Here is a 24,651-nt window from a genome sequence, read left to right on the forward strand (position 1 = left end):
CTACAAATATTGGAGCCCTAACCACACTGCTAGGTCATATTTATAATTATTCTTTCTTGTCCTCACTGTTTCTTCAAGGTTAAATACATTTTTCTGCACTTAGATTATAATATGGGTACTTTTTTGTAATGTTTAGAATACTAGAAAAAAGAAAAGATCTTAAGAAGTTTAGAAAGGGCAAAAATGATCACCCATAAAGAATAAAAAAATGGAAGGCAGTGGAATTTTTAATGGCAACACAGAAAACTAGAAGACGATTGAGACGATGCCTTTAAAACTCCGAGGGAGAGATGACTTCTGATATAGAATTCTACATCCAAACTATCAATCTAATGTGAGGGTGGAATGCAAAGTCTGAAAAGCTTTACCTCACATCACAGACCCTCAGAGAGCTACCAGGTCTGTGCTCCGTCTCAAATGCATGGTGGAGGGAACTGTGGAGGTGACAGCCAGCCCGGAGAATAAGTACAGTTTGGAGCAGAGGACAGAAAACTCCAGGAAAGATGTTTCCAAGGAAAAAGTGCATGTGGAGGTTACCTGAGGTTAATTCATAAGGGATGATGTATTTTACAACAGTAACAATATTGGGAGGAATGTCATGGTTGGAAAAAGGAATTTGGGAATAAACTGGTGATATGTATACAAATAACTAATCAAACAAACAAACAAACCAATTACCACCACCAGGAAAAACTACAAGTCCAATAAAGGAAAGGAAGTCATAATACACTACGTGCCTTGGTCACAATAATGCAAAACTTGATATAATTATGTTGGAAAGACAGAGAGGGAAGAGTGCGGGGTGACTTGTGTAAAAAAGCCAATTCCTCATCACTCAGGATAAGAACTCAGTACATAACTAATGTCCAAATGAGAAAAATAATCAAATAACGATAAAAAAGTGGAAGTAAACAACAGAAGAAACAGCCCGAAGAGGTGAAAGTGGTCATCTCCGAGGGGCAGGAGTCAAGGTTAGACAAGAACGAGGCAGATGAGCCGCACAGGGCTGCCCTGCTTTGTACACAACGTAAACATATACTGTTCAGAAAAAAATCAAAATGAAATTAAAAACGTTAAAAGAATAGTGCACACTGCCAAGTAAATTAATAAGAATATAGAGAATTTTTGGAAATAGTTGTAAATGTGGTGACTATTTCAGATACTGATACTCTAAACATACTAACTATTTATTACGGAAAGAGAAGAGCTGACTGGACAAATGTGTCACAACTCAGTGCTAACGGCAAAAAGGAATAAAAGTTTAAGAAAACAACATGTATGAATTTTAAGCCACTGTACTCTTCAGTTTTCTCTTCAAAAGTCCTGTGAAGACACAGGGAACAGACTTGTGGCTGCCAAGGCGGTGGGGGGACGGGAGATGGAGGGATGGGGAGTTTGGGATGAGCAGATGCAAACCATTAGACACAGAATGGATAAACAATAAGCTCCTATGTACAGCACAGGGAACTATATTCAATGTCCTCTGATAAACCATAATGGAAAAGAATACGAAAGAGAATGTACACGTATAACTGAGTCACTGTTGTACAGCAGAAACTGACACATTGTAAATCCACTAGACTTGAATAAAATACAATTTTTAAAAAGTCCTGTGAATTTCTTCATGCCAATAATTTGCATGAGTGGGTCAAAATGATGATGATAAATTCCTTTCCAGTCTTTAGGTAACTGTGGGATACTCCAAATAATAACATTTTTTAAAGGAATGATAATGTTGCCATAAGTTCTGCTATTAACCCAAAGATTCTGAAGATATCTAAAGCTTAAACATCTCAGCAGCCGAGGTCTGAGGCGCCAAGCCAAGAGCTTTCAAAACTGTCCCCCATCCCCTGTTCTGTGCAAATGGTTTCACACACACACACACACACACACACACACACACACACACACACACACCTATAAAAATAGCAGTGAGTAGATTTCGGTGACAGAGTTCGACACAGAATTCTGGTGATAAAGCTGCTCGTCTACACTATACTTAACAGTGCGTTTTGGTTTGAAGAGAAAAGTCTCTCATCTGTTCACTGCCCTAACTTTGAGCAGAAGTGACAGTGACCACCAGCTTCTCTGAACATGTGTGACGCAATAAAATGTCACTTGGTAAAGTGGTGGACTTCAGAAACTGTGAAACACAACAGACTCGGTACACTCTCGGGCCCAGGCTCGAGGAAGTAGGGATGTGCTGAGCCCCCGGAGAGCGCTCCTTGGTGGCTCTGAGAGTGATTGTACCAAGTACAGCCTAAGGCCCTGAATGTGCTTTACAGCCTTAACTAGACTTTCTCTTTCAAAAAGTCCACATTCACCCGTCTTCAACATAAATCATGAGGCAGCCACACCACTCAAGTCTGTAATCCTGGAGAAATCTGCACAGAAGCTCCGAGATCCCTAATCCCTTCTATCCCTGGGACACTCCACAGGCTCGAAGGCTCTGAGGCATCCAGAGAGCAGAAAGATGACTTACTGGAACTAAATGTATATAGAGATTAAAGTTAAGCTTGAGAACTTCATTCCTGTTGTTCATACGCATCATTGATTTGCAGCTAGCCTGGAATAAAATCGTAACTTCTCATTTGTCTTGTCCAATGCAACACAGCCACTAGCCACATGTAGCCAATGAGCACTTAAAATGTGTCCAAACTAAGATGTGCTATAAATTCTAAAGACTTACTGCCTCCCCAAAAAAGGAATGTAAAATGGTTCATTAATAATCTTCACATTGATTATGCATTGAAATGGCAATATTTTGGATATACTGGATTAAGTAAAGTACATTATTAAAGTCATCTGTTTCCTTTTAGTTTTTTTTGTGATGCTATTAGAAAGTGCAAAATTATACGTGTGCTCACGTTGTATTTCTACTGGACACCGCTCAAGTTTTTACATACGAAATGCATCTATAAAAGGCTATACAACACACCATGTTTTACATAAATTCGTAACTCTTCTCTTAGTTCATAGCCTGTTAGCACATAAATATGAGGTACTAGGTGAGAATCCTTACGGAAAACACTGTCAAAAGCTCTAACAAGTGACTGAAAATTACTGCAGTGATAACATGAGTAACAGAAATTCAAATAGCACTTACTGTTCTATCAACAGAGAAAACCAAACTGTGAATTGAAAGGAAAAAGAAAAATTCAGGCCTGTGGCAGATCACTTTAGTACCTAGGATATAAAGTGCCTATGTTAGCTATTAATTATATCAATTTAACATGTTACCTCAATACTTAGCAGCTTAAAAGAACAGTGAACATTTTTTGTCTCACACAGTTTCTGTGGGTCAGAAACTCAAGAGCAGCTTAACCTAACAGTCTGGTTCCAGGTTCTCTCACTGGGGGACAGCTGAGATGTCTGCCAGGATTCAGTCCTCTGCTTCCTCTTACATGGTTGGCGAGTTGGTGATGACCACTGGCAAGGGGCCTCTGCTCCTCTCCACATGGCACCTGGCATTCCTCAGAGCAGGTGACCCTGGAGAGCAAGGCAGGGCATCCATGTCTCTTGTGTTCCAGCTTCAGAAGTCACATATCATCACATCTGACACTTTCTCCTGTGCACAAAGACTAACCCTGCCACAAGACTGCACAAGGCCACAAATACCAAGAGGTAAGGATGCTCTGGGGCCATCTTGGAAGATGGTTTTCATAGTACCCGAGGATATAGCTCCAGTACAAGAAAACTGGATTATCAATGAAGCAATGAAGAATGAAAACAGTGATTAACAGAACTGCTTCTGAGAGAAAAATAACTGTTAGGATAAGAGAGCCTTTACTACAAAGACACAGCTTTTGTTATGAGATTATATTAAAGTGGAACCCAAATGATACCAAATTAAAATGAAATCCAAACATACCTAAAATGTAAAAGGCAGACATTCAGAAGACATCACAAAATTGGGTTATGGATCAGCGTATCATTGGATATGAGATCAGCAAAATATGCATTCTGTCAGGAATTATTTAGAAGAGAGTCTGCAACTGGATTGAGTTGTAAGGAGAGATGTTTTCTTGGGATTATGGTAAACATTAGAGTAATCCAACTGAATTCAATGACAGTTCAGTCCTAAGAACACACAACAATATGCCAGTCAGTCACAGTTCAACTGAAAACAAACTCCTGGGTCAATGTTTGGAGAGCTATCTATACAACAGAGGTTTATTAATACGTTTAGCCTCCACATTTTGGGGGAATTAAGCCAGTTTTTTAAGAAAATATGAGAATGAAATATTCAGAGTCTTGCTGGCTCCCACTGAGTAAAGCCCTCTATAAACTTCTGATCCCTCATGGATTTTGATGATAATTAAATCTAATCTTTCCGCCAACTCTACTTATTAGCTGGGGTCCAATGAGACCACTTCATTCACAAAGGAAAGGGTTCAACGCAGGTGGTTTTTGTGACTAGTTCTGGGGGCATGGTAGAGGGAGAACGAGAGGAAAGGGGAAGCTACCAAAGAATTTCTCATATCTTTAAACAAGAAGCCTCCCATACTCAAACGAGATTAGGGCAAAAGCTGTGACAGCTGTAACTTAGGCAACTGAAGAAGATTGGACCAGACCCTTTAGCAAATCCCATAATCCCACTCCCCTAAAACACTCCTCTGAACTTTACTTCTTGACATCAGCTCTGTCAACATCAGCTATAAACCAGCTGTAAGACTCTACTCCCCACTGCCTTGCCTTCAGATCAAACGTTCACTAAGGAAAGCAAAGGCAAGAGGAAACAAGGAAAAAGAGCAATCAGAAATTAATGTTTTGTTCTCTTCAAACAGCTCCCTCAAAATTAAAAGAAAAAACAAGGCTCACTATACAGTAACATAAAAAGAAATCACTTGATACGGACAAATCTCATTAAGCTTTTCTCAGCAGCAGAAGGAAGGTCACTGCAGATTTCATGAATATCTGAGGGAACAGCCCCCCACGTCCACTCATCCCCCTGCCCTGGCCCTGCCAGTGGAGGTCATTCCCTCAGCTTAATATTAAGAGCCACTTCCTCTGGGGTAAACACCACTTACCAGAGAGTTTAACATGCTCTGAAAGATATTAATGTTAACTGCTATCCATTCTCCTTACTGTGAAGAGACCATGCTTCCTTCTCCATCACCCTCAACCCCACTGCTATACCTCCTCCCCATCCCCCAAACATAAATACACATGTGGAAGAGTTCATTAAAATCATTCAACAGGTCAGAATTCAATTACCAACTGCTCAGATGCTTAGTGGGGGGAGAAAGTTGAAGCCAGATGCATTGATGAAGTCAATTTTAAGAAAAGAAAGCTAGCCTAACACAGAGACAGAATTTGGTTACACACCAACCACTTTTTGGTTTAAGGAAATGCTTTGGGTTCAAATGTAAAGATATTTTCTCCCCCTGTTCCCTTTAAAGTCCCTCAAGTATCTCCCACAGTTCAAACTGTTAAAAATCAAAGTCAAAACAAAAGCAGATGCATTTCATTAAGGAAATGGAAACATATACATATAAAATAATGCTTTATATAAATAACTTTTATGGAGCACCGAGTACAAATATCCCACATAGATTGGCCAGGTGCTCATCTTGAAAATTCTGGTAGCTGGTAACAGAAGTTCAGGCAAGGACATGGGGTTTACCTAATCGTAGGACACGTCTCCTCTGATCACTAATGCTTATTAAAAAGAAAAAAGCACAAATTTTCAAAGTCTTCCCCCAAAACCCCAAAGACAGTCTTTTACGTAATATAATAAGCAACTGATGTGGTCCAGAAGAGGCTGTCTCTCTTGCCTTTGAGGTCTTGGCAAAGGTGCTGTATATACACCTGTTTCTGCTCTCTCTTAAAAATAAAAGGAATCTCTTTGGAGATTCAACTTTCCAAATGTAAAGGAGGAGTTTCCACAATAACACAAAGGAAAGGATTAAACCATATGTTTCACTGAAGTGAGACCCTAGTACTTGTGAGAAATTTCATGACAAATGTAACTTTAACCACTTACTGATTTATGGGGAGCATTCCTGAAATAAGCTCAAATGATGTGATTAAAAGTTCCCATAGAAGAGGGCTAAACTTAACTGCAGGAAATAGCTTAGCAGGCTACACAATCATACTATCAATAGACATTCTTTCAGTAAATTTCATTGGCTATCAAATGGAACTGAATTTTGTCCAGAGGAAAACATGTCTACTGAGGACATTTCAAACGTGGCAGAATTTCTTAAAGTCATTTTGAGACTTGTTTTGCTTTTTTCCTAAATGGTAAGAAGTGGCACAGTTTGAGCTAAAAGCTTTAAAAATTTGCACATGTGCCAACAATATAAGTAGGTGCTTTACCTGCAGGAAAACACAATTTTCAAGTTAATTTCAGCAACTATCCACAGGGTTGTAAAAACAGATGCTCATTTGTATGTACACTTTCCCATATAATCCCTAACTCCATTTAATATTTGTTGAGAACTCCATAAAAACCCACTTATGCTCATATTCCAGATAGAAAAAGCCCTAAGAAAAAAACGAATCCAAAGGGAACAAAGGATATAGAATTAAATCTTTAAATAGGTCAAGAAGGTCTGTTAAGAAGAAACCAAAATTTATTTTTACAAAAACAAGAAGAACGTTAATCCATCAGAGGTATCTTGCAGGTGACACATCACATACTATTTCTGGAAGGATGTCAGATAATCAATTTTTTAAAAGGTTATCTTAAACCATTATCCCCATGGTCAATAAAAAGCAAGGATAAGTGGTCTTCATTTCAGAAAGAAAGAAAAAAAAAAATCTCTTACCAAAATGGAAGAAAACAAATTTTTGCAGGTAGAGCAAATAAAATACAACTGTAAAGAAAAACACAAATGTTTCACTGATTCTGCATCTAAGAGGAGAATATGCCTAAATACATGTAAAGCTGCATTCTCCTATCTCTATTTCTATTGTTTTCACTTTCTTTGAACTTTATTCTTAATAGTCATTGGTCTCAGGAGAGCTGGCTCACAATGTTCTTTCAGCAGTCCCATTAATCTCCCTGACAGTCCTCTCTCTCAAGGTTAAATTCAGATACTTATCTTTGTCATAAAAACAAAGCACCAAACCACTACTGATATGAGCCACTACCCCCAGTTCAGTCTGCTTTGCCGTATTAGAACCTGCAGTTCTGTCAAAAGACAAAGTGTCACTGCTGAAAGAATAAAACTATGAAAGGTAGACATCCTGAACCAAGGGAAGATGGCATTTCCTTTGTTAAAATATGCGAGGCCCTTAGAGGGTAACCTGTGAAATTTTAAAGAATATTAGGGTGCTAAATATAATATCATTATACAAAATTTTTTAAATTTGTAACTAAATTTTTATTACTTATAACAATAATTGTAGCTGTAATTAATGAACAGCTGCCTCTGTAAAAGATTAAGAAAGGCTAAAAAGAAATTTTAAAAACAGCCCTTAACCTAAGGCAGATATAAATTAGTCGGGGGGTGGGGGCGGAGAAGAATGATTAAATCACACAGGAACAATTCTAAAACAATGTATTGAAAAATATAAAACAATAAAATATAATTAAACATACAGGCTGAGGAACAACAGATAAGACAATAACAAGAACAGGGTAGAGTTCATCAACAAAAGTTAATTTTAAGCCAGAATCTTCAGGCAGGAAAGCTGGACATCCACAGGAAGAAGACTGCATGAGTAGAGGAGCATCAGTTAGAAAACCAAGAAACTATGCTTAAGGAACACCAACACTATCAGGTTGTATAGAATAGAGTAGCTATGCTAGTGAGTATCTCACCTAAAAATGAGGCTAGAAATTCTTAAAGGATTCGGTTGACAGGAAGCTCCCAAGGGCAGGCTAAGATGCTTGTGAATGAGAGGTCTTGACATCTACTGATGCAACTGACATCAATAAACCATTTTATAGAGAACCAACAATGGGCAAAGTACCAAGACAGGGTTCCCAAACTCAAATATACGGGGAAACAACACACAAACTAACAGCATATAATACAAGGTAAGAAAAGAAGCCTTGAAATCAAAGCAGAAACAAGCTGTAATGGAACTGCAACACAGAGTGTGAGTAATTCCCACTGCAAGGATTTATGCAGGCTTTACAAGGGAGGGAACATTTGAGCTGAACCTTAAAAGATGGGTAGGCTTTCAGTACAAAGCTTTTCTAATCCCAAAATGACCATCAGTCAAATCAGCTACGATTATGCTTCCATATAACGCTTATTTGGGAGGCTCTTGTTGCTGGGATCTACCTAATTCCAGCTCTTCACACAGCAATTACTTATGAATTCCACCACAGCACATCTTTTCACATATCCAGCACAAAAAAAAGTTTTAATAAGCATATCTAATGTTCGAAGGGGGAAAAAAATTCTTATTTATCTCTATATCCTCACAGCACTCAGCGCAATGACAATTCCACAACGGGCACTCAATAAATGTTTACTGAGGATAACCACGGATTATTCTGAAATCTGACGTAGCCAATTGCAGTGGAACATAGCTTACAGAAAATGTGAATGAAACAACTCAGATCTAAATGTAACTAATACAGAGCTAAGCTCTTGAGTAGTGGAAACAGAAAGCCTGGCAAAATTTGACGCAGACTGTCAACAGAAGAGCCGCTATAATCGGAAAACATTATAGTAGGAAAAACATGATAGTAGGAAAGGCCTGTCACCAATCTGTGCCTCATTGCTTTTATCATTCATGTCCTTTATTTGTGAATATCAACTGGAATTGTAAAATAGTTTAAATGTTAGTATGCAAGGACCATGGCAGAAACTCTTTAAATACCCATTGTATAGCAATGTCTTAGAACAGTCACACATATACCTAAGATATTCCAAGGATCTTGCGAGGGGCAGTGAATTTTGGTGAGCGTGTGACAGAAATACTGGCAAGGTAAGTATCTGGATTGATGTGGGATCATCTACTATGCCCAAGGTCAACAGGGCAGAATGTAAGGCACCCCTTTCCCCAGACCAGGGGGATCGCTGGGTACTTTCTCTCTTGACCATCCTGGATACACTGGATCAGACCACACACGGATGCTGTCCTCTTTCTCAGCCTCTCAGCAGCATTAACAATCCTCTCCTGCCTTCAGTGATGCTATACTCTTTTTCTCTCCCGCTTCAACTGGCCTCTTCATTTTACCTTCCTTCCGAGCACCACCCTCTCCGAGTCTGTCCCAGCTCTCAACGGTGAGGATCCTAAGGGTTCAGCTCTAACTACATTTTCTTCTGTCAATATTTTATCTCTAGACGGTATCTGATTCTTATGGGTTAAAATATGATATTTAAGCGCAAGTCTCCAAAATTAATTTAACTACACCAGACTTCTCTAAACTTCAAATCTGCACTTCCAACTGCTGGCTTGACATCTTCATCAGGATATCTCTCAGATACAGTCACATGTTGAAAATGGACTTGTTCCCTTTCCCTGGAAACCTGTTGAACTCACCCTCAGGGTTTGCCCATCTCATCACTGAGCATCGCCACACACCCTGTTCCCCGTGCCAGGCAACCTAGCAGCCATCCCCCTTCCTTCCTCTCCTTTAGTGCCCACATTCCAACCCACGAGAAATTCTTGCCTGTTCTACCTAAATGTAACAAATCTCAAATCCACCCTCTCTTCTTTTTTCTCTTCTGAGCCTCCAAAAAGCTCTATCATCACCTCTCATCTTCATTATTACTACAGGGCCTCCTACTACGATCTGAGCTCCTTTGGAGGAGGGACGTTGTTCATCATCACTATTTACACAAAGCAGGTGTGCAAGACATATTTACTGACATACACTTTCTTCATAACCACTCTTATCCCATTCTAATCCGTTGTCCAAATACTGCAAAAAAACCCAGTACTCTCAAAATGCAAATCAAATCCTGTCCATCTTTACTTAAGGTGTTTCGCTACTTATAAAATTTAAACTTCATACATGGCCTACAAGGTCCAGCGTTACTAACACACACGGATGGCTGTGTTCTGCCTCACTCACCACACTCTGGTCCTCGAACAACCTAAGGTAAGGTTTTTCTTACCTTAGGGATTCCCTCCACTTTAAACACTGTTTCCTCTGCTTTGCTTTTTAAGACCTCATCTTCATGTCATACCCTCAGAAGGGACATCTCTGATGGCTCTACCTAAATTTGCTGCCCACCATCTTTCCCTCCCCCACTGTCTTTCACGTGCCCGGTTTATTTCCTTACAGCACTTACCATAATTTCTACTTACTTGTCCACTTAGTTTTATCATTACACTCTCCTCCATGAGACAATATGCTCCAGAGGGTAGGGAACATGCCTCTTCGTAACTGCACAACCAAAGTTTAGCAACAGAGTTCTACACTTAGAGAGCATTCAATAAATGTATATTGAATAAATGCAAGACATCAAGTATGTCTAAAGAAAATGAGCAAAATTAAACCTAACATCTTGGAGGGATAGAGACTTGTCAAGACATACCAACTCTGATAATAACGGTTTATTATCGATATCATCATGACTTTAAGATTTGGGTCAAATCTTTGGAATAGTCAACTTGCTAAACTAATTCTAAATTAAATGACAGCTTTAGGATGTCAAACAATATGGAGAACACAGTAATATCTGCACTGCAAATTTAGAAATGGTATATGAAAAAAGCCCAAGAGGGGCTTCCCTGGTGGTGCAGTGGTTGAGAGTCCGCCTGCCGATGCAGGGGACGTGGGTTCGTGCCCCGGTCCGGGAAGATCCCACGTGCCGCGGAGCGGCTGGGCCCGTGAGCCATGGCCGCTGAGCCTGTGCGTCCAGAGCCTGTGCTCCGCAACGGGAGAGGCCACAACAGTGAGAGGCCAGCGTACCGCAAAAAAAAAAAAATAATAATAATAATCACATTGTACACCTTAAAATTACATATATGTCAATAATATCTCAAAAAATCTGGAAAAATAAATTAAATTAAAAAAAAAAAAAAAGCCCAAGATATCTATCTTGTATCATTACGCTTGGTGGTAAGATGTTTCTGAAATTCATAACTCACTTGTTTAAAGGAGATGGGAAAGTGAAGTGGGTGATTATAAGTGCTGAGGAAATACAGAGTCAATGACTATTTTTAATAAAATTTTAATTCTGAACTATTTACAGACATACAGAAAAGTTGCAAAAATAGTACAGAGTTCCCATACACTCCCCACCTAGCCTCCTGTAAAGAGTTTACATAACCACAGCACAATGATCAAAACTAGGAAATTCAGACTGGCACAATATTATTAACCAAACTAAAGATCTCATTCTGGGCTTCCCTGGTGGCGCAGTGGTTGAGAGTCCGCCTGCCGATGCAGGGGACGCGGGTTCGTGCCCCGGTCTGGGAAGATCCCACATGCCGCGGAGCGGCTGGGCCCGTGAGCCATGGCCACTGAGCCTGTGCTCCGCAACGGGAGAGGCCACAACAGTGAGAGGCCCGTGTACCGCATTAAAAAAAAAAAAAAAAAAAGATCTTATTCTAATTTCATCAGTTTTTCCCTAATGTCCTTTATCTGTTCCAGGATTTAACCCAGGATCCCACATTTCATTTAGTTATTTAGTTGCCATTTCTTCTAAGTGTCCTCCAATCCATCTAAAACAGTGTGCAGTCTGTCTTTCCGTCTTTCAAAGGCTTGACATTCTTAAATACACTGCTCAGTTATTTTGTGAAAAGGCCCAGAATTTGGATTTGCCTGGTATTTTCTCATGATGGGCACGAGGTTATGCATTTTGCAGACACACATCAGCATCTCTGTGCCTCCCTGTCTGCATATAAATTGAACACCGTGAGTTCTTACTAGTATTTCTGATTCCAGTCTAGCACCCCAGGTGCTTTTTCATTATTCTTTCTTGAATAATGAAAAGACTCAGCCTTCATTACCTACAATATATTTCTTTATTATTAAAACATTTATGTACAGTTCTTCTGTCTTTAGCTTCACAGTATTCAAGAAAATGGCTTCCAAACCTCCTTAGGTCCGTTCCCTTCTTCCCCACCCCTTGGAGGGCAGTTATGTTACTCATTTATAAAACTGGATTTCATCTGTTAGGGTTTGTACTCCTTCTGGGGTTCCCCCAACCCCACACCTTGACTGCTTTTATCTAGTTTTGGGGAAGGGTAAAGAGAAGTGTCACTTTCTCCTCAAACCTACCACCCCCATCCCCTTCCCCTCCTTTCTACTAATCCCCTCCCAACCACTCCCTTAGATAACTGGTCTCTAGCTTACTGTTCCTGTTTTCTTTGGCAAAAAGGATCAGATATATGTGTGTTCTCTCATAATGAGCAGCATACTACAGACAGTCTTTTGTGTACCCGCCCGCCCTGGCTTGACAAGATGTCCTGGAAATCACTCCACATCAGTTCGTTAGAGACCTCCCTCATTCCTTTTTGGAGCTGCCAGTCTCCGATGTGGATGTACCACAGTGGATTCAAGCACTCTCCTATCTATAGGCAATTATGTTGTCTGCAATACTCTGCAATTAGTACAATACTGCAAATAACCTTGTGTACATGACCTGTGAACAACACGGGGCTTAATCTGAGTATAATTACAGTCAGCCCTCCGCATATGAGGTTCCTCTGCATCCGTGGCTTCAAACCACAGACCATGTGGTACTGTAGTATTTACTACGGAAAACTGTTGGTGCATAAGTGGGTCCTCGAGTTCAAAACTGTGCTGTTCAAGGGTCAGCTGTATATGTATCTTTACACTGTTGGAGATGTGTCTTTAGATACATCGAGATATTGGAGAGCTGGGGCAGTAGGTACCTGTATATGTATATGAGAATTACAACCCACATAAAAAAATTGCTCTGGGGACTTTACAAATTATTAAGAGCACAAAAGGGCTTCTAAAACCAAAAAGTTTGAGACTAGTTAATGTAGATCATAGTAATAACTGTTCAAATCACGAAAGTACAAACAGGATGCAGTCGAGTGCCTTCACAACTAAGGCCATGCTAAACAGCAGCAGTGCTTAGAGCCTGTGAGATCCCGCGATTTCCTCTATTCTCAGGTAGCATTTTCATTTCGTATGTAAGGTATCTCTTTAGTCTCTTCAGGACACGTCTAATACGTTGAGCCAAGAACAAAGTAACAACTTATCTCGAAACTCACTTTATGCCAAAAAGAAATACTTTTATTCCACCTGAAGTATTTTTAAAAATGGAAAATCAGAACAAAATGAAGATACCTTTTCAGAACACTTTCAAACTAAAACATGGAATTTTGAATTAAAGAAAAAACACACAGAAGAGCAAGGACAACGAACGTGCAAATGCTACGCACAACCGTCAAGGATAAGCCTCACACGTGATGTTGAACAAAAGAAGCCACAGAAGAATAAATATGATCACTCTATTTACGTAAAACGAATCTATACTTTTTAAAAATATATACACAGGTTGTAAAGAAAAGCAAAGAACAATAAAAGTCACAATAATGAAGGAAGGGAAGAAATGATGATTGGGAAGGAATACATAAATGATTTCTGGGATGCCAGCAGTATTCCAATTCCTTGAGACAATCACTTTACATGTATTATTCACACTGTGCATGTGAGTGTGTGTGTGTGTGCTTTATGTACTTTGTAAAATGTATATTATTCTTCAGAATAAAGAAAGTTAAATGAAAAAGTAATACCACTGCTTTGTGACAAACTGTAACCAGTAAGAGTGAGGTCACCAATGAACTTAACACCATAACTGGTAGTCACTGAATAACGAAAGGCAAAAACGAACCTTCTAGTTTAAACCAAGCTTTACTCTTCACAAATAAATGAAAATACACTGTGTGTTTATTAACATGATAAGCATAATTAATCTTTGGGAGCCAAGGTGGCATCTGATAAAGATTAAATATTCATTACTCATCAAAGTTCAAAACATTAGTTATAAAGCCTTTCTTTTTAACATGATAAAAAATATTTTTTAATCCTCGAATTACTATTATGCCCATACTGGAAATACTACAATAATTCCTTCTCTTCACTTCACCTATTTCATGAAAACATCAGTAATGGACCCATATGTACATTCAGAAATTTAAAACAAAAACAAATTCAGATAATGAGAACTTTTAAAAATACAAATCCTCAAACAATTGCTGTTCTACTCCCCTACTCCCCCATGGATTCTACCATTAGCCATTTCTCCAAGAATCCCTAGTGTCTTTCAGTGGGGACTCATATTTAGAGATCACAATAGGGTCCTAGGGATACTCACCACCACTGGGTTGTCATTTGCAATGACACAGTTAAGAAACAAGTAGCAGAGCTAGTGAGTAAAAGAGCTGAGATCAGATGCAAAGTGTCCCGCTTGTAGTCCAGTGCTCTTTTCACATATCTGAATGAAGTGCATCCATGTGTATCTTGCATATGTCCATCAGCTATCATTTTTCATAACTTGAATATCTGTCACTTACTGAGACACCTTGGAAAAGTCACTCATCCACTCTAAATTCGTTTTGTCTATATGTAATATATAAACAAACAATCTGATTCACTTATCTGTCGGGTTATATAAAGAGGAAACAAGAGATGACCTATGAAAGCACTTTTGGTGTTACTGTAACACCTGAGAGAAGATTAAAAGGGCACGCTTCGGTTTACAAAGACAGACTGGTAGCAGAAACCATTATCTGGCGGGGGTGGGGGGAATGAGACAGATGAAACGGGTAAGGCGCTGCCATAAAGAAGGGCTTGTCTTATAAAACAAATAAATATTCTCTATAATTAAAAACAATGTGATCCTAGTCCAGAAAGCAGGTTGAACTGAAATCCTAGAAACAGCCTAATTATTAAACAATTTCATAAACCATAAAGATGTCAATTCAAACTTATGAGCAGTGAAATAATTTTCTATAAATACTCTAGTGAAATTGTTAGCAATGAAGAAAAAAATAAGACCCTCACAACACAAACTACCCTAAAATTATTTAAATTAAAAAGTAGGGCTTCCCTGGTGGCGCAGTGGTTTAGAGTCCGCCTGCCAGTGCAGGGGCCACGGGTTCGTGCCCCGGTCCGGGAAGATCCCACATGCCGCGGAGCAGCTGGGCCCGTGAGCCATGGCCACTGAGCCGGCGTGTCCAGAGCCTGTGCTCTGCAACGGGAGAGGCCACAACAGTGAGAGGCCCGTGTACCGCAAAAAAAAAAAAAAGTAAAGGTTAAAAATGAAAGTCCAAAACAACTTAATATTTATAGGTAAATATTTATATGTTCTCAAAATGGGGATACACTAAGCAAAAAATCTACAGGGAAAAAGCCACCATGGAAGACAGAGATAGATTTAAGTACATTAATAAACAAATGAAAACGTAAGACATGAAAAAATACTCTTCCTCACTGGTAATCAGAGAAATATAAATTAAAACAAAAACTAAATATTTTCCACCCGTCAGATTGGCACTAAAAAATAAAAATGGAGGAAGAAAACTTATAGTATCAACTGTTATTGGCAAGGGTGAGGGAAAACTGGTATGCTGCTTTTTCAAAAGTTGATGTATTTGAGGAAATTTATACTGTTTCTATAGAGTATGTATTTTATAATCAAAGTTATATACAAGAGGAATGAAAAACGGAATTAAAAAGTCAGGTTTTCAGGTCAGAAATGAATTTGTTATAAAGCCTAAAAATGGTTTCTACGTAACAGATAACTCCTCCAAATCTCTCCAGTAAAGATTTCTGTGGCTATGCAATGTGGCATAAACACTATCATACCAATTAGAAACTATAATGAGAGAAAAACAACCTGGCAGTGGCTAGCAGTCTTGGCAGGAGTTTTAGAGATTTCCACCACGTCTATGGCATTCTCTAAACTTAAACTTTCATTCAGACAGGCGAGAGATCCAGGGAGTCTCAGTTAAAATCACAGCCGAGCCACTACGAAAGCTGTGTGCATGTAGGTATAAGTAATTCAGTATTTCTGAGACCATTTCCTCATCTGTAAAATGTGCAAAACCCATCTGCCCCTCTGGACTAGTGAAGGTTAGAAACAGTGAACGACCAGGCCCTGGTTTCAAGCACTGGGCACACAGCTGGCACTTACATGGTCACTGCTACTCTTGTTACGGAGTCTGGTTTAACTTAGTCTTGTGAATAATTAGGTCCAAACATCAATTACGTCTCCAGTGAAGTAAAAAAGTATGTTTTAATACATCCTGTATGACTGAAATACACTCTCTAAACTAAACTTTTTAAAAGTAAGGAAAGAAAGAGGGAGGGGGGGAAAAGGTAAGAAAGGTGGGGGGAGAGAGGAAAGGAAGATGGAACAAAGAAGGAAGCCAGGCACAAACCAAGACCGGCAACGCACTTCAATGAAGGAAAAGGGCCCATCGCTACGCTGACCACCTGAAGCTCAACAGACCCACTCATCACACGGACGCTGAACTTACCAAGGAGGCGGGATCCCCTTGAGGAGACAGACTTTCTTCTTTGCTGAGGTCTCCAAACAAAGCTGTGGAATAAAACTTGCCTTTTCTATTTAAGGCCATCCCTTTACTGCTAAACAGCTGGTCTGAGAGGAAGGCAGCGGGCAGGGTTAGAAAGAGAGGAAGAAGAGGATGGAGAGTGAGCCACGTGCAAGCGGGGAGGGAACCTGCTCGCCCAGGGCCCGGCCCCCTGCCCACCTGCAGCTGCTGGGAGCTGTCGCTGAGGGTGTCCTCCCTGCGCCGGGCCTCCTCCAGCATCTGCGCGCTTTTCTTCTTCTCCACCTGCTCCTTGTGCTTCAGGTTTGCTACCTTCTTATTCTGGTCTTTCACTTGCCTGTGGATAAGGGGGGGAAAATCAAGCTCTTCATATATACGCACAGGAAAGAATGTTTATTCACTGACCTCCAAAAACACCTGAGAACCAGCAAGAGTTCCTGCTGCAAAACAGTCCCCTCAACACTGCAGTGCTCTTCCCATCAATGGCAGCGAGCTGTTAACCAGGGTGCTTTGGGAGCACGCATTTAAGCGTGTACTTTATGGAGCACAACGAAATCACAAAGCAAACCAAAATAGGCATGGGATAGTGTGAAATGGCAGAAAAAGGAAATAAAATTCAGAGATTTTTGCTGGAAATATGAAAACAGCCTCTTGACATCAATGCTATGAAACTGCAGAATGACTATTTAAGAAAGATTTGTAATACAACTCTAATTTTACCGTTATTAAATTTTTGAAACTTTCAAAAAGCTATATATAACATATATGTGTATAAAACAGTCACATAAAGATCCAGGGCCCCAGCTTAAGCAACAGATCATCCTATCTACTTCTGAAGCTCCCTATCCAGCTCCACTGCCTCCACGCTAAGATAAGAAAACTAGACCAAGTGCTAGGTCACAGGTAAAGAAGACTCATTTCACCAGACTGGAATCATGATTACCAATCAAAAACTATGTTTAAGGCACTGCCCAGGAGAACATGGGCTCTGGAATGCACGAGGATCTACATTTGTTTATGCTTTGACAGCCTGTGAAGCTCTTTACATGCTCCTTACTCATCAGGTAGACAAGTATTTGGTTAAACGCCTCTCTCATGTACCAGGCATGAGAAATATCAATCCATGAATAAAAACAGTTCCTGCTCTCAAACACCTCCCAGGCATCCAAGCACATACAGGGTATACTAAGTGCTATAAGAAAGTGCCCAGAAAAGGGGTCAGGGGTGGTCGTGATGATCGGGAAAAGCTTCCTGGAAAACGATCTACCTCTGAACTTTCCAAAGGTGACTAGGTGAGAGAACAGCAGGACTAAAGCCCTGATAAAAGGAGAACGTGTCCCGTTGGGAGAAGCTACATTCACTATGACTGCAGCTTAAAGCTGGAGCAGCAGAACAAAGGAAAAGGAAGCCAAAGGTAAACGAAAGCCACATAATTATATCGTGCTGAGCAAGGAAGGTGCAGTTTATCCTAAGTGTGTAAGACTTTATGTAGGGAGATGATATAATCAGATTTCCAAACTTTTGGAAACAAATCGAAGGGAGGATGCAACAGTCAGAATTCATTCAACTCTGCCTTAGAGTTGCATCAATAAACCGAACTAATAATGAGACCATACAAGCCACCGTGGTCTATATTTAATTAACATCCTTTAAATCAGGTAATGACAGCCTGTGGTGAGGTCTCCTCTCAACACATTCTATAAAAGTTGCTTTATCTCCAAACTACATCATCATGGTTTGTCAGATAAAATACAGGGTATCCAGTCAAATTCATATTTCAGATAAACGACAAATAATGTTTTAGTATAAGTATGTCCCAATATTTATGACATATTAATACAAAAAATATTCAGTGTATATCTGAAATTCAATTTTAACTGGGCATCTCATATTTTTATTTGCTAAATCTGACAACCCTACAGAAACTCAAATCTTGACTAATTGTAACATTAGGCTTTCCTCCCTTCTCTATTGAATTTGCCATCTTTAGCTCATCTACAGAATACCAGGTAGTTATCTACGACTGCTATCTAGAAAAGCAACATTTACCACTTCTCAACGCATAATGGCGTGAAATTCAATACTCTTCAGTGGAAGAGTTAGGTAGATCAGCACAAGTCTGTGTTCACACACTTATTTCTATCAATGAATCATCCAAAACAGTAACACTATTTTATTTTAGGAGAAGTTAGTTAACAGAGGTGTGGCTACACTGTGCTTATGTGGCCTACTACAAAAAACTCCAGGCAATATTATTGCTTGAGAGGAAAATAAATTAGGAAATATACTCTTGAACAACAAAGGTATTTAAGAACGCCAAAAGAATGACAAATGGAAGCAAAAAATGCAATTAACAACAGATCATTCTCTCAGACGATAAACTCTTGCCCATACGTCGAACTCCTTGTAAACAGATCCCACAGGGTCAGAAATGCTCTTGGCCTATAGAGCCCTGAACACTTTGGCTGAAAAGTAAGAAAATAACTAAGCCCTCACAATTCTACTAGACTTCTTTTTGTGAATGACATCTTATGAGGTTTTAGTGACTAGCATCAGTCAGTAATGAAAAAAGTTTTCTAAAATGTGCAGAGAAATGGTTGTATGACCTAGTTTGATTTTAGAAATCAATGTAGAACTCTTTCAACAAACTAGATGAAACAGACTATAACAACAGGAATGTACTTGAGCAAGTCATAAAGTATTTAAATTTTATTACATAACAATACAGGGACTCTGGTCTTAACACGATTAGTAGGAAGCATCCCACAGATTCCAAACATTTGTCATGAAGACAGGTCTGCAAAGGCCACTGCTAAATAAAACATGGGTAATAATAATATTGCGCTTAATCTGTTTACATCTAAGAGTGAAAGAGATGACATTTATAGGCCTAACTTCCTGAATGTCTTGCCTTTAGCCAAAGGTGCTGCTATGTAATAAAAAGCAAAGATGAATTATGGACTGAATCACGTCTTTTCATCTAAACGTGGAATTCGTTCTTTGTATTCATTCTCTGGGGCTAATGTCACTGAACAGGAACTAAAGAGATGTGTGTTTAAGGATACAGAGTGAGACTCTTTAGTCATCGTCACTCTAAATAAAACCTCTGCTCTGTACTGAACGGAAAGACGGACAGAGGAGGGCAGGGGAGGAAGAGCAGAAACAAATCCATTCAGAATGGAAAAGCTCAGTGGAGACACGAAAATACAACACTGCAGGTAACTGTCACTATTAACACAAAATAGGCTAAAACAAACACTGAATGAATAAGCACCTTGCCCGAAGTCACACAGCGAAGTAGTCTACACGTCCGATTCAATCTCAAACCATCAATAAATTATATTCTCTTGATGAGTTATTCAACTGGACTTGGCAAAACTGTAACTAAATGGTGAAATGCTTCTATCTTAAAAAAAAAAGTACTAAATTCCAATCTGGAATGACAAGAGGGTTTTTTATATATTACAGCCAAAATGATCCTTGCCACTGGAAAAACAAAACTTGTTATATTTTTTATTACTTGAAAAATAAACTTATTTAGAAATAAGTATAGTTTAATGGCATTTACTGTTAACTAAAAATGAATCAGCTAAGAATATTATAATCAACCTAACTTGTAACTCAGAGAATTATGTCTACACCAATGACTTCCATGGACAAATTCTTCTGGAGCCTTTCATAAGGTTTTGTTTGGAGACATTTAGATCAAAATCTGTCATGCAAAAATCAAAATACAGAACAAAGCGATAAAACTTCCCAGTAAAACTATGAGAGCCCTCGAAGCTTAAGTTAGAGAGGAAAGTCCTCCAAATACAAGGCAAAAGCCTTCATGATATTTTTCTCCTAAAGCTGAATTGTGGTCAGACGTGGAATTACTTAAGTGGTACCCTAACAGTTTTACTACAATGTGGAGAAAATATTTAGAGTAGAAAATTGGAAAATCACTTTTAAAATGCTTGCTTGCTACTTTTATTGCAAATACTGTTAAGATTTCTTCCATAATGAATATGGTCTATTCAAAGTAGAGGGCCATAAAATGTTTAAAAAACAAAACAAAACTGAGTCTTTGGTAGTAACAAGGAGATGAAAAAGGCATTTTTTAAAAGAACGTGAGAAACATCAAGAATTAAGAAACATGTAAAAGAAGAAAAGCAAAACAGGCCAAAAGCTGTCAACAAGGTGGTAAGAGAGCTAGCAGAAAACAATGTCACATAAACTATTAAAAAGCAGAGCTCCAAAAAGAAGAGAGAGAGTCAAAATTCTAACACCCCAGAAAGGCCGGTAGGCCCGAGACAGACAAGTCCACTAAGCTTGGCAGAGTACCAGTGAAGCGAGTTTAGCACAGCACTGAGAGAGGATTCCAAATTATATTGCTTTGGAAAATAAACGGGAAGTGTGAACGTGGAGGCATCAAGCATAATGATTCTTTCAAAAACTGTGCAAATAAATAGAAAAGAAAAGGTAAAAGTAAGATACTGTAGTGAATTGAAACCAACGAAAAGACACTGGAAGGATTGCTTCCATGTCTTTTTAAGGATGTTGGGAAAACCAGGATATGTTTTATGTTTGGGAGAGTCAGTGGGAAGAAAGCGAAGAGAAACAGGGAAATGAGGAGGAGGAGGATTCAATTTATGGACCAAGGTTTTGAAAACTAGTCAGAGGGAAGGAATGAACAGGAAGTTTAGCCTCGGAACAGAGCTGGGACATTTGTCCCACTGACAAATGTAAGGTAAGGATGAGCGAAAGAGACATTCTGATACGTAGAGAGAAGGAAGAGGATGGTTAAGAACCCCTTCATGAATTAGATTCGTATAAGTAATTATGAAACAAAAGTTTATTTTTTTAACATACACCCCAAACAAACTGCTTATTTTTAAAGAGTCAAAGGTAAGAAGACTTTTTCAGAAATTTCGTCAAGCACTGAGAAGAAATATCAGGGAGAGAGATTTGGGAAAGAGAACGTTTTTCCCAAAAAAAGCCTCAACTTCATCTTTCTACCTAGAATAGAAGTTTCAGCACCTGAAAAATAGAGTCTGAAAATGTCATTACAGAAGGGACACGGCTTCTTTTATCATCTTCTACACATAACATACACAGCTTTCCACTTTCTATTAATAGTGGCAGGAGTCAAGAGCACAGTGTAGTGTTTTAAAGACCCTGAAACGTATGGCACCGTACTATGGTATCCTGGACCGAACAGGACTCCATGAAAAAAGCAAAAAGGAGTAATCGTAACAGCTCCATTTACTGACTGCTCACCTAGTGCCAGACGCTGTTCCAAGTGCTATCTGCATTAACTCATTCAAAGTTTACGACAACCCTTCAGATATTAGAGAACTACTCCAATTTTACAGATGGGAAAATGACAGATGAGAAATCTACCTAAGAACACCTGAGCAATCTGGGACTCTGATTCCTAGGCTAGAGGGCATATCATATAAAAAGCCCTGAGGCTGAAACGAGAATATCTGGCTTCAAATCTAAGTACCACCACTAACTAGTTGGTTCTCCCTAGATGTAGAAATCACGTTCCCTAATCTCAGACCCTCAGCAGAATAACAATCTGTCCTGTGTAACCCACATGCTGACAAGTACTTTTATAAACAGTAAACATATATGATGTTGTTATTATTAGAAAATAGCTGGTAGGTAAAACGCATGTGGTATTAACAATATTTTCTGAACCCTATCAGAAATTCTCACACCTTAATTTACATTGCCATGGCTCATATGCAAAATAAATAACGTTTAAAATGCATGTTTCTGATTGTTTTCTGCCAGCTTCCGTTACTAATTTACTTACTAATGAAGATAGATGAGTTAGAGTTACTTAATGGACTCTGTACTTGTGTTATTTGCCTAAAAAGTGGAAATTCACGAACCTCTCTACATACTTGCTGGGAAGATCGACTGAAATAAAACCTGTAAAGCTTCTCCCACTGAGCCTCTGACACATGAACAGCAGGACTGGTGGTTGTTTTCGTCACCACCAGTTCTACCCTTCAGCAGAGTCACAAAACAAACCCCAAACTGAAAGGGTATGTGTAGGTTTGTGTACGTGAAATAATTCAAAGGTTCTTATAAAAATCCACAGACTGTGGCAATGTTCCCTCCCTCCTTCATGCTGCACTTTGCCTGCAAATATAACAGCCAGAATGTCTCTGGATGAAAATATAATAAAATTAAAGCAATAATTTTCACCTCCTCATTCCTCTAGTGGCTTCCTTTCATCCTCGTTTCTCTCTCCGTCCAAACCTGGTCAGTCTGATTCTCGCTTTCTGACCACTCTATCTTTTGAAGCACAGAACCATGAATCCACTCTTCCGATAAATCTAAGATTCATGACATTTTCTGCACTCATAACTGAATTTCTAGACATCTCGTTCCTGGGATAAGTTCCATCATTTCAGTTGCTTATAGGAATTCAAGGCAACGTTAGTATACAATGTTCTGTTGCATATCTTTGTTTTAGGACAAGCATACTGACCTTGAGGTGAGACTGAAGGAAACGGCAAATCCAGGAAGAAAGTGTGAAAGAGAAAGTTAGAAACAATTAGTGAGGGCAATATTCAGAAACAATATTATTCACGGACATAGACAAAATATAAAGCACAGGATTAGAGAAGGGAAAGGAGTCACACAGATTCTGCACTGGCAACAAAAATTAGTAATTTCAGATTTTCAACAAGTGTATTTTCATATTAGATTACACCACTGTACCTTAATGTAAGTTTCTAAAGGAACAAATTTTGCCTAAAATTTACCATTTCCTAGGGCAGGACAAAAAGTAGTTTCTTAAACACAAAGGAAAAGAAAAGAAGGCTAACTGCTCCCCTTCTCGTTTAAGTAGCTAACTGTGATCCTACAACGTCAGTCAGCTTAGTTCTACACACACCTATCTTAGAACTGACAACTCCTTTACCCACCCCAGTCCATTTCTTAGACCCAAGTTATCCAGGAGCAAAAGCAGAAAAACAATGACAGCTTCAATTATTCTGTAGAATACAGAACTCTGATTCACTTGGAAAATTTTGAAATCATTTTCTCAAATGCGAAAATAATGTTTTCCTAATTACACCCATTATTTCTCATTCCAAATCTATCAAATCCACCCCCAGTGGTGCAATCGAAAAGCAATAATGAAGAATACGTGGCTCTATAAACCTCACTTCATTTCCAATACTGCTCAGCAGAAAGAGGTGCAAAGCAGCCATGCTTCGTGTTCCTACCGTGGCACGAAGCCCCTGAGGTTCATTACTGCTTTTCATAACAAGCAGTTTTCCCTTTTTAAAAATTAATCAGTTTCATTGAAAGTAGTGTCGATATTATATCCTCCAAATACTTAAGACTTCTAAGAGCCAGCGCCATCCAGCTTACCTTCAGGATCTAAATGTTACTTTAAGAATCTAAAACAAGAAGGTTATTTCTTGAATGCAAGCACCATTTCAACTTGCACTTTAATGTTTTCTAATATTTCAGTACCAAAATAAGAGTTTTTTAAAACTCATTTTCAGAATAATGAAAGGCAAGGATAACAAGATTTATGATCGCCATTATGTAAGATAAATAGATGAAAAACAGAGAAACAAAATGACACACAAAACTCCTCACAACCACACAGCGAATACACGGTGGATCTGTGAGAAGAATGCAGGTCTGCTGACACACCTCCTGGGCATACTTTATACGTCCTATGATGCTTACAGATTCCTGAAGGGATCTACAAAAATCCATGGGTCTTTGGCATTTGGAAAACAGTGCAGAACGCAGACAATGTTCAAAGTCAAAGAGAGGCCAACTTTTTACCTAAATGACTATTCACAATGCTCTTTTTTATTTTTGTTGGTTATGACACATTACGTTAGAATAATTTTAGATCAACAATGACACTCACTGAAATCTCATATAGATGCAAAGCTTTATATGAGACACGAGAAAATCCCTGAAAAAAGAAAAATGAAGCTTATTCCTGTCAAGAGTGAGCAACCTTAAGGATCTTTTTAACTAATTTACAGTTCAGGAGTCTTATTTCACTTTGGCATCAAACTTTAGCTCTTGGGAAATAAATTTAGGAGAAAAGAAAATCTGCATATAGAATAACTATATATAATTCTAATGTTTCCAGTGTAAAGTAAAAACTTGAGGTAACCATCAAAATTTCTATCAAGACTGTAATAAATTATAAGGTGCTGTGCCCACAAGAAACTTTAGGAAGATGGCCTAATAGAATTGACTATG

The 24,651-nt window shown here is 38.9% G+C and overlaps 1 protein-coding gene across 13 annotated transcripts in view; it reads right to left on the reverse strand.

The window, feature by feature from the left end:
- Window positions 1–24,651, reverse strand: part of ERC1 (ELKS/RAB6-interacting/CAST family member 1) — a 394,434-nt gene that overhangs the window by 205,235 nt on the left and 164,548 nt on the right. For 10 of the 13 annotated variants that reach the window (XM_027093433.1, XM_027093428.1, XM_027093432.1 and 7 more), the window contains 2 exons: window positions 22,901–22,912; window positions 16,615–16,750 (listed from right to left, as the gene is read on the reverse strand). In XM_027093433.1, coding sequence (XP_026949234.1) covers window positions 16,615–16,750; window positions 22,901–22,912 — 148 coding nt within the window. The remainder of the gene's footprint in view (window positions 1–16,614; window positions 16,751–22,900; window positions 22,913–24,651) is intronic. The other 3 variants (XM_027093429.1, XM_027093427.1, XM_027093426.1) reach the window with 1 other exon arrangement.

Source organism: Aethalodelphis obliquidens, unplaced genomic scaffold (assembly GCF_003676395.1).
Source record: "Aethalodelphis obliquidens isolate GAN/ISIS:26980383/991018 unplaced genomic scaffold, ASM367639v1 scaffold83, whole genome shotgun sequence".
Lineage (NCBI taxonomy): Eukaryota > Metazoa > Chordata > Mammalia > Artiodactyla > Delphinidae > Aethalodelphis > Aethalodelphis obliquidens.